Below are 11,837 nucleotides of genomic sequence, written 5' to 3'. Positions count from 1 at the left end.
AATTTTGTTAATTATGTAACTAAAGTCCCATGTCTTAATAAAACTGGTTTGGATTTCATGTAATATGAACACTCATTGGCCTCAAGAGACTGATAACATGCTGCCACCTACAGGAAAAAAACAGTTCTTAGAATAACTGGACCTAATACATTAACTCTTCCTTTAATATCTTTTATATCCCAGGTTCATGGCTTTGTATTACATTTATATCCTTGAATTCGGTCCCTGTGTGGTGTAATGATTTGAGTAACTCACTTAAATGTGTAGAGTTGGGGTGAATTTCCATTAATTCTTTTACTAACATCTTTTTTTTTTTTTTACACATCCTCTCAATAGCCATACAAAAATATAAATGGATGAAAGAGGACCTGCGGCAGTTCAACAACAAACATATCGCAGACTGGTGGTATCTGGAAAAAATGTTGAATGTAATCTACACATTTTGTGCTTAGAAGGTGCCTTCACACATATTTGATACTCTTGCCTATTGTAGGTGTTAAATAAAGGCTGGTGTGTGGTGCAGGGAGGTCACCCCAGTAGGGTTATCACAATACTAAACTTTTCAACTTGATACCGATACTAAGGAAAATATTCGATACTCGATATCATTTTCGATACCACAAGAATAAAAACTCCAAATTTCCACAGAAATATTTTGAATAATAATTAAAATATAATAAATAAATACAATAAACAATAAGAACAATATTTTGAGCTTGTATGCTGTGCACAGTATTAAGCAAGCTTGATAAAAAACTTACAAAATTAAAATTAAGTTTTCCTTCCTTTGCTATACTTTGCACACATAACAATGACACTAGCCAAACTGGTTAAGAAACAGAAATAATTCTCAGCAGCTGCACCTGTTACAAAAAAAAGTCTGAAACTGAAAAGTGCACAGAATTATTCAATCACACAGTGTTCTGAAAGTGCATTTTCCTCTATTCTGCACTTTAGATGAATGACTGTTTAGGTGCCACTTGTGGTGGCACTGTATCGATACTTTTTAAAACGAGTATTGTATCCGGATACAACGTTTCAGTATCGATACTTTTTTGAGTATTGATAGTTTTGACAACCTTACACCCCAGCATAATATTTGTCCATTAGCTTAAACAAAAGGAGGCCTGTTTTAGAAGGTATCCAGGGTGGGATAGGTTTTGGACTCATGGACTGATTCACACCACTTTGCCTCCATATTGCTGAAGATGCAATCATCATCACAGATCATTTAAAGCAATAAGATGTGGTGAGGTTTCTTAAAGCACATAATCAATATATGTAGTGGGCAGTAGACCTAACTATAACACACTCTGAACTTATCCTCAGGGGTTTTCTGTTAACAAAATCACCTTGTGCTTCAGAGGGGAGTTTTACCTAAATGCATTTTCTGTACAGAGCACCATTAGCTTTGGGAAGTCCTGTATTAAACACTTCCCCCCTTACCCTGCAGGTAAAGGTCAGAAAAAATAAATAAAATAAAATAGGGACCCACCATTGTACATGAAAACAAATATGTTTGGAGCTACTTTTATGGCCTGACTTTATAGATTTTTAATCAGTAAGGTTTTTTTTTTATTTGAGCTGAAAAAAACAAGAAAAAACAGGAAAAAAAAAACAACAACCTGAAGATAAGAAAACAAGATCACTTAGAAAACATATTGGATTCTTTTAAAATGTAAAAAAAGAATGCAACGGATTAATCAAACTTGGCTGTTTGCTCAGTCTGGAGCATTTAATTTATATGTATAACTTTTGTGAAAGAGTCAGGGCTAAACTAAGCCAAGATATCCAGAAAATACAAGTTAAATCCCTTATTTCATTTAGTTGAATGTGCTTCTGCTGATATTTGACTATTGATAAGGCAACTCAGAAATGCTTTGACTACTGTATATCCATATTCCTGCTTGTGAATCTTCTAATAAGTCAGGGTGGCAAAAAAATTGTCAACCTGAGCCAGACCAATTCAATTAATGGAACCTGCTGACTTGAAGGAGCAGACCTAATTTATAACCCAATACACTTTTTGTTAATAGAAGGAAATATCTCTTCACATTTTTTGAAGACTGTTCTGTTTGTGCACTCAAAAATCCACCAACAGAAGTGAATTTCCACTTTGTCACTAACAAAAAAGTCATGTCACTAGCGAAATATCATAGCAGGTTTCTGTAGTGACTGTTTTGGTCGTGAGAATTAGATAAAGACTGTCTGCATTAATTTGCGCAAGTCTGCAAAGACATTTTTTGTTCATTAATATTTTTCTACTATTGCAATTATTTACATCTCAAATTTGTTTACATACACAGATAATCTCTCTCCATGGTCTGGAGACCTGTTGAGTAACAATTTAGAAAATCGCTTTGCACGTGGTAAATGTTTCTATTTGCATATCCTCCACACGTGAATAATCTATTCAAATTACTAACTTACTTCTTCAACATTCCATCAAGTTCGGCAAAGGCCTGGTAACAAGCCGTTCATTTGATCCAGCTGTGTTGGAGCAGTGATGCAGCTAAAACCTGCAGGATGGTAGATCTTAAGGACCAGGGTGGGAGTTTCCTGGTCTAAACAGTTCCTTTAAGCCGGTAACTAATTTGGACTACCTGACCATTTTTTTTTTCTTTTTGAAAGCATCATTTCCAATGACCTAGACAGCCGAAGAGACGTCATTTGAAGAACAATGCTCAGTGTGGGATGCTTTCTGCCGAGGTTTACTGAGGTTCAAGGAGACAGAAGCCGACATGCACAAAAGGAACATAAGCACTGATCCATAAACACTGTGGTAGAAAAGGTAACTATAAACTAGCTCAATAGATGGCTCTGTGCAAGAAAGAAAGAGTTAGTCACAGTAAAAGTTGGGTGCAAAGCTTAATCTCTGCATTAACTCAACTCAACTTTATTGATAGAACCCTTTAAAACAACCACGGCACAAGTACTATACATACCAGGACATTTTAAAATGTATGAAAACAACGTAAATGTTTAAGCAAATAGAAAAAAAATATAAAACACTTAAAACAACATAAAAACAAATTAAAACAAAACCACAAAACACAAAAACATAGTCTCATGCTGTGTTGAAACCGGGAGAATAAAAATATCCTTTAAGACTTAGACTTAATGGTAGTAAACACTTCCACCCAAAAAATACTATTCTACTATTTTGTCCATAATTGTGCACCTCAGTCTAGCCTCTTGTGATACTGTTGTTTTAATTGCAAGGTGAGGTTCACAGACAGAAACAGCGCCCTCTAGAGAGATAAACCTGAATCATCGCACCGGAAGCAAGCTCTTATTTTGAACGCAGCCAATAAGCGTGCCTACCGTAATACTCAGTGAATGAACGCACCACGCGCCTGCCCTAACCGCCCGCACTGGATAGAATCCCAGATCCACGCATCACTGTGCGCCTGCGGTGTCACAAGATGCATTCTGCCTCACCATGCGTGTGATGTGGGTCTGTTATTTAGCCTCTATCACAGTAAGGGTGGAAGTGACACATCCGCGTAGAGTGGCAGCTTCTCCGTCAGGATCTGCTGAGGATGCGCCCGGAGCGCTCTGTTGATCTGCGTTGATGAGGGGCCTCCTCCTTCAGCTCCTGTTTCAGCGCGAGAAGGATTGTTGTTATTTATACTGCAGGAGGAGAAATGGGGAACGCGACCTCCTGCTGCGTGTCTGGCAGTCCCAAGCTCCGCAGAAATGCGCACTCCAGGCTGGAGCCGTACCACCAGGACTCGGATCTAAGCAGGGAGGAGACGGCATGCAACCTACAGCACATCAGCGACAGGGAGAACATCGACGGTACATTTACAACCATGCATTTACATTTTATGCACATTATGGTATGACTTCATAAACATTAAATAAAGTCACAAAATGTTGGCACAAATATTTATAGTTTTTTTAAAGGTTTGCTGTAACATAAATGATAGGCAGGATCTATAAAATTAGACTGAAACACTTTAAAAAAAAATATTTACAATATTACACCAACTCTTGTTATAAACATATCACTCAGTTGTTTAAGAGAATATTATTTTCTAACAAAGGTAACACTCACATTGCAATATTTAAAACAGGGTAGAAATTCTTTAGTAATGCCTAAAGAGGAATAATAATTATATCATACGTTATTAGTTAGTAATAACACAGTTGAAAACTGATATTTTTCTCATAGTAACTTTGCCTCATCTGTTCCTGTTTGGTTGTGACTCCATCCTGGAGAGAAATATCAGCTGTGCTGCTACCATCAACACTTTTGTTTATAGATGTTGGATAGTGGCCTTTTTTCAGTGTAGTCCTGTTTCTCTGGCTGTGACTGGCTGGGTGTGCTCTCTTCATTCTCTGACACGGGAGATGGCTCGGAAATCGTCTGCCTGGCTGTGTGTTTCCTGGACGGGGCCGCCTTTTACTGTTGCTTTTTGTATCTCTCCTTCTGTCTCATTGAGCCCCAGTCGGCCTCGGCAGATGGCCGCTCATACTGAGCCTGGTTCTGCTGGAGGTTTCTTCCTGTTAAAAGGGAGTTTTTTCTCTCCACGGTCGCTAAAAGCATGCTTAGTGTCGTCAATGTGTTCGAGTCAATGAGTTGATTAAATTAACTGGTTTTCGTTAGATAGTAAACTTTGAATCAATCTGACTAGATGGTCTAGTAACTGTAAAGTGCTTTGAGACGACATGTGTTGTGAATTGGCGGTATATAAATAAACTAAATTGAATTGAATATGGCCGCCGAATGCTGGTTTGTCACATGGATTTCAGAGATATACGCATTTTGTCATGTAGAGATGTTGATTAGCAGAAAACTTATAGTTCCTCATGGCACTTTTTTGTTTTGGAGTTTCATTTCAGTTTTTTAAACAAAGAAGCAGTAACTGTGTAACAGAACTCCCCACCCTTCACTGATACATTCTAATACGTGTTACAATTGAGCCATTCACTGCAGGAAATGCTGTCTGAAAGGAATGCCTTATTTGCACCCTAGTGAGGATTTTATATACATAGACACTGCATTTTTCCTCCTGCTTCTAATTATATCTACACTTTATTTTAATGACCCAAAAGATAAGAAAAAAACTCTTACCTGTTTACTCTATTATTTTACCCTTTCAGCAAATTATCAAACCATGCATAAATATTCTCTTAGTTTTTTTTAATTAAAAGCTTCTGATCAGAGCAAAACATTTGGAAAACATGACATTATAACCATCCAAGCACCTAAATATGTTTTACTATACATATCCTTAAATATAAAGAATAGCTCAATTTATTAGTATTTTAGGTGCCTTTAAGCTTATTTTAAAGCTTCTTAAATTTGAAATAGGTGGTTTTTTAGCTGGTAAAGATGGGTTTTAGGGAATGCCTACACTGAAAAAATAATGCAACCGTTTTTTTGCATTTACTTAATCATCATTGGCATTTAATTATGTTTAGTTACTTTAATACAATTTTTTCATGTTAGCAGAGTAGGACATAAAGCAATTGTGTTAAAGTAACTTAATATAATTAAGTAAATGCCGAAAGCTTTTGCATTATTTTTTTCAGTGTAACTACTACTGCTGTATTACACCAGGCAAATGTTGGGTCATTATGTTCACAATTACACTGTTTTTCATAAAGGAAAAACATTAATTTACTCCAATATTCCATGTGCCTAACTCACTAAGTCTTACTTACTTACTGTTTAAATAAATTAAAACTTTGTTTTTTTTTACCGTTACATCATTTTTGGTGAGAAATTAGACTAAAATATTTCATCACATAGTTATCTTATGCAGTTAAACATGTTCTGATTATGATCTGAGAAGACGTGGCTAATGAGGAGGATCTTGAAAGGGAAAATTTCAGAGAAACGAAAAATTCTGGGACATTTACTGTAAATTGGCTGCATTTTGATAGCCCTTTACAGGTCTTGATAAAATGCTTTATTAAACACATTTCTCAATAATGCCAAATTTTCCTTAGAACTTTGATTACATAATTTCTTCATTTTGGAAGTTGTGGTGCAGAGTTTTGTTTATTTGAGTGGAGAAGCTATGGATTTCTTTACAGATGCCCTGATTTATGGACTACTAGGGTCTGTCTCCTTAGTCCAAATGAGTCACAGCCTAGATATAAATAAAGGCATTACAAAATATAGTCAACATATAATTTTAAAGAGAATGTATAATTAAATGAATAAAGATTTTAATAAAAAAATACAATACAATAATTATTCTATTTCTGCAAATACATGTAATTCAATATGTATTCACTATGGATATATTTTGGCCTTTATCTTCCTGCTTATATCTCCAGAATAGACAGGCAGGAAATAGGATGGAGAGAAGTGGAAGACATGTAGCATTGGTCTAAATTAATCAGGACTCGAACCCTGGATGGACTGATGCCTCCATGGAGCTGATAATTGTACCTCATTATTGTATGATTTAGGAAGCTTATGGGTGAAATGCATATATGTAAACGTGGATGGATGGATATAAACTAATCCTGAATTAAAAGCTGTAAGTAGCTTCAATGAGTCCAGACTCTTAGCAGTAGGTAGACTCTAAGCATACAACCATGCTTTATTGCTTAAATTAAAACATATGTATGTGTTAGAAGGGCTTAGTCAAAGTCCAGACCTAAATCCAGTTGCCAGTCTGTGAAAGGACTGATTACAGATGCTCTCAATCAATTTTGAGTAGTTTTGGGAATAAGGGTGGAAAAATGTGTCTTTTGATATAAAAAGCTTGTAGAGAAATTACCCAAAAAGAACAGACTGTGGAAAAATGTAGTTCCTTAGAGCATTTACTTTAGAGCCACAAATGATTAATATAAACTCAAACCGTGGATCATGTTATATCCTTATATGATCGTAAAACAATAATAAATTGTTCAAAACATCATAAATTGTGGAAAAAAAAATTAACATTTGTGTTGATGATGTCAAAATATTGTAGATGTTTAAAGGTAGGAACTTTCCAAGGCATTTTACTTTTCTTTAACCAGAATGCATGCACAAGGTCTTTTACTGAAGTCAGATAAGTTAAGTAAAGAAAAATTATCTTCTGCATCAAAACCAGGTACTGATCTAGATATTCGGATTCATATTTTTTGTTCTATTCTCTATACATCTATCTAATCAGACACTATTTTGTCATATAAGTTCCGGCCTAAAAAGCGTCTTTTTATAGGTGAGTCCTGTAAGCCTGTGCAGGGCACAACCCATACATTCAGCATGCGCTTTGTGGAGGCTGTTAACCAGAGTGCTTTGTGTTCTTATCTGATTAAGATTTTCCTCTTCCTGGGAAATATTTCACTATTGCATTGTGTAATAGAAATATATTTAATGAATTAAACCTATTTTTGATAAACACTAATGTAATAATGTGAAGGAAATCCAAAGGGTCAACGACTCCTCCAGAGGGGATATAGATGAGGCACGCTGAGATGCAGTCTGTCTCAGTGGCGTTGTGACTGAAACCGCGGCGTATCTAATGTGCTCAGTCTATAATGAATTCACAGACAGTATGATGGAGATTACAGCACTTCATTACAATGTGAGGCTCCACATGAAAAAGCCAAATTCCCCATAGAAAAGGACTCCCAGAGAGGCAGCTGGGATCCTGTGTTGGAGCAGATAGACGAGGCCTCCAGGGAGAAACGAGTGCCAAGAGTTCACGCCTCAATTTAGAGCCTGACAAGTCAGCTTTCAAGAAATCCCGTGTTCCTTTTTCAGCCTTGAGAACTCAGTGTAGAGTCACTGCTTCATAATACAGCACATTTAAATGTAGTCCATTATAAACAACCTTAAGGTTGTACTGCAACCATTTGAACGATTTTGTGCATGAATAGACGAGCTATAAACAAGAACTTAGCACACCCTATGATTTTTTTTGTCCTGTAAAACCACTTTTGACAGCAATAACTTTCAGTAGTAGTTTTCTATCTAGCTTTACTGGTCTCATATAACTGTAAAAGGATTTACAACATTATTTCAGTTCATTTATGTAACTATACACAGGTTTCAGCACAGCTCTGACATCACATTTTATTCTGTGTGCAGCAGGACAATTGATACAATTTCATTTGTTTTTTTCTCGAGTTTAGAATGCTTTAATATAAAGAGAGGTATTTGGCCAGCCCATTCCCAGCAAGTTGGCCTGGTCCAGTTCATAATGGTTTTGCCTTAGTTTGGGGTAGTTGTGCTGATAGGAAGTGTTTGGTGTTCTCTTGCTGCTGTGCTTTAAGGTTAGGCATCTTCACCTTAACTTGGCTTTATGTTGGACACGTCAACGAGGTCTGCTGAACCAAATTGCGATAGTAATGATATATATTTTTTTGGGGTTGGGGGTTTGCAGCACTACTGGTTCATTGTTTTTGTACAGTGAGATGACAGGAAAGGGGGTACGAGAGAGGGGGAGAGACATGTGGCAAAGGAACACAGGTCGGATTCAAATCCGAGTCGGCCACATCGAGGACTAAGGTCTGCGTACATGGGTTGTGCTTGCTAACCACTGCACCACCGAAGGATATTGAAGTATATATGACATTTATGAGCTACCGTAATTTTCGGACTATTAGCCGCACCTGAATATAAGCCGCAGAAGCTAAATTGCATGATTTGTATTTATACAAGCCGCACTGGACTATAAGCCGCAGGTTTTTTTATGTTTAATTACCATATGGTTCGTGCAAAGAGAGGATTGTCAGGAGAGAGGCAACTGTTTGGGGAAGCTCCTATTTATCATTTCTGCCGGTATGTTTGTTTTTCCATAATGAGGGTGTCACACAAACAGTCTTGCGCTTGCAATATCCATCTTTCTCGCTGTCGTTCTGTCTCGTACCACTCGCGGTAGTCCTCCGCATTCCCGCGCGCGCAACTACCGTACTTGTGTGTTGAAGCAAATGTGACTCAACATGGTGGATGGTAAAATCCATAGATTTAAGTATTAGTGGCTGTTAGCTTTAAAAGTCCATAGATAAGCCGCATTGTTATATAAGCCGCAAGGTCGAAAAATGGGGTAAAAGTCACGGCTTATAGTCCGAAAATTACGGTAAATCACAGGACGTCTCTAGGTGTTTACATTTGCTAACCCTAACCAGCAGGTGCTGCGGCTTGCTCGCATGTTTTTGGCGCTGATCCGTCCGTGTTGTTACAAATATTACTAGGTGCTTTAGGTGGAGTGGCATGGAAGCCCAAAAGGATGTATTTTTGGTGCACGGACACATCAAGCGTAAACCAAGCTCTGGTCTCCTTCAACCAAAGGGGATTGTTCTTCATTCAGATACACCTTCCAGCTCTATGTTGCTCTAGCAGAGTCTAGTATTTCTTAGATCTAGAAAAAAAAGCTGAATTTATGAGATCTCTTTTAATCTGACCTGTCATGAACTTTATTAAAATAAACCAAAGTCCTCCACACAGCTACCACAGTAGGTCTATTCATTCTTGGTGAAGCATTTCCCAGAGAAGTATGTCTCCTGGGTTTGGACTAAGATTTTGAGTTGACAAGTTATCAAATGTTTCATGGATTTGTGTAGTGTATTCAGAAACTGTTAGGTTCAGTGCGATCCCTCCCTGTTAGGGCAAGTTGTCATACATATGGTGGATAATCAGCTACATGAGGATTATATAGTTCAGAAGGTCATGGGAATCTGTAAAAAATAAATCCACAGAATATAAACTCATTAACCTTCACTGAAAAATGTGACAACCCAAGGATTTGAGATTATGTGAAAATAACTTTGAGAAAGTCGAACATGGCATCATACTTTTTGCCTTTTGTAGGATTTTTTCTTTTAGGCGAGTCTCATTCTGCAGAACGTACCTTTAAAATGTGGTGGAAATAAAACTTAAATATTAATTGAAATGGTATTAGTGTGTCTGTGAGAGTTATATCAGTTTGTGGAGAGGTTTAGTTCCCCAGTTCTTGGCTGACCTTGTAGCATGCCCCAAATTTTAAGAACATGTGATTACTGCTCTATGTAACACCACCGTGTTGCTGACCTTAGGTTGTTGAAGCAGGATGAACATCTGGCAGCTGCTGTAGAAAAGAATGATTTGAGAATGACTGTGTTCGCTTAATTAAATGACTTTTTACAGTATAGTTTTATTTTTTCATGATTCTTTTGAGGTATACTATATGGATTGATAGTAATAAGGACATATGTATCTGTACACATGATTACTGTACATACACTACAATTCCAAAATTATGAGTTCATTTCTTTTAAATAATTGGATACAGGTGTTCTAATTACCTCCATGGTCACTGTTAGGGACGCAGTCAGTTCCATCATTACTCCATGGTTGGAGTCCAGCTAAGCAATAAGTTGGTACTACATTTTCTTGTGCTTGAAGTAGATTGAAAGGCAGCTATTACTGCAGTCAGGTTGCTGTAGGCTTCAGCTGCTGGAGGACATACTGACCACTTTCCCTCACTCTGATACTTTCTTCTACTACTCTCCAGTTGCTGCTGCCATTATTTTTTGTTTTTCTTTTCTTTTATTTGTTTATACAGGTCAAACCTAACCCTTTTAACTGCTTATGGTGCAGAACTTTATTGTTGTTTACTATCCAGGTGTTTTTAAGAAACACGGGCATAAGTTTTTTTGAGCTGCTTGATTGATCAGCTCTGTTGCTAAAGCAGTCAGCTTCTAGTTTGCTGCCGAAAAGATAAGCTGCTCACATTGAATAAAAACTAGTTCTTAACCTGTTATCTTAATGATGGGCATGTTTCCTTAAAGGGACATAATGTAAGATTTTCCTCCATCTAGTGGTGCAATTAACGAATTACAGAACACAGACTGGTGCATCCCTGTTACAGTAGGCGTATGAGACCTACTACAGAAGCCAAGGGTTATATCCTACTCTTACTGAATGAAAAGCACTTATGAACTTCCAACACCCTTGTAAAATCAGCAAAAATCGTCTATAAAAAAGCCCACGCTTGTTAGCTGGTAGGACTTCTAAAAAAAAAGAAATAACAGCAGTTGATAAATGTTTTATCAAAGCTCCTCCAGTGTAGGGAAACAAATGACCTGTCCCATAAACAGCCTGCAAACTCTGCCTCCGTTTTCAAGCACCACTCCCACTGCTTTTAAAAGGTCTGCCAACGACATTTTCTCCTGTTTATACTTGTTTTTCTTTATTTGGTTTGTTTCTCTTGCCTCTAACTGGAAAAAGGTAATAATAGATCATATTTTTAAAATTTTGGATAACATGGCAGAGCCAAAAAAAAAAAAGGTAAAGAAAACCTTTGTCAGCCGAGGAAAGGAATAAAAGTGAGAATCTGACAGGGACAGGGCTCCAACAACAGTGAGTTTGGGGTAAGCATTTACTTTGTGGCGAGCCCTGAAACAAAAACAAGGATGCAAAACTGATGCCGACCTGGGAATGTGGTTAGTGGAATTGTAAGAACCATATGTGCTAACCTCTGTGATGAGGTCAAAGCCTTACTAAGTTTGAACTGAACATGCTGGTGAGGCTGTAAAATCTGATAAACTGACATTAACAGTGTGGTGACAGAAAGACGGCTTTCTACATAAAGCAACACACTAACTCTGGAGGAGGAAGATGGATGAGGACAGTGAGAACAAAAGACAAAGCAGTCATATGATCAGCCTTTTTTTCCACAAAGCTGACTGTGTTTTTCTGAATCATCAGCTGATGATGTCCTATTTAGTTACAGTATGAAGAAGACAGGAGGGAATTGGCTTGCTTTGCACTATTAAGTCCGCAGCAATCCCTCACACTGATAGTGAGGCACATTGTAGAGAAAAAAAAATCTACTAACAGGAGGAAACTTCCAGCAGAAGCAGGCTGAGTGTTTGCAGCCTTCTGCCAAGGTCGAAATGGG

The 11,837-nt window shown here is 37.4% G+C and overlaps 1 protein-coding gene across 1 annotated transcript in view; it reads left to right on the top strand.

Annotated features, from left to right (window-relative positions):
* Positions 1–3,201: 3,201 nt before the first annotated feature.
* The window catches only part of LOC107088345 (cyclin-Y-like), a 23,420-nt gene continuing 14,784 nt past the window's right edge, over positions 3,202–11,837 (top strand). Inside the window, exon 1 of the mRNA XM_015380459.1 lies at positions 3,202–3,801. Coding sequence (XP_015235945.1) covers positions 3,648–3,801 — 154 coding nt within the window. The 5' untranslated portion in view covers positions 3,202–3,647. The remainder of the gene's footprint in view (positions 3,802–11,837) is intronic.

This window comes from Cyprinodon variegatus, unplaced genomic scaffold, assembly GCF_000732505.1.
Source record: "Cyprinodon variegatus isolate N-32 unplaced genomic scaffold, C_variegatus-1.0 Scaffold215, whole genome shotgun sequence".
In the NCBI taxonomy this organism is placed as follows: domain Eukaryota; kingdom Metazoa; phylum Chordata; class Actinopteri; order Cyprinodontiformes; family Cyprinodontidae; genus Cyprinodon; species Cyprinodon variegatus.
The sequence above is the reverse complement of the archived record's forward strand: the minus strand, read 5'-3'. Positions and strand labels throughout refer to the sequence as shown.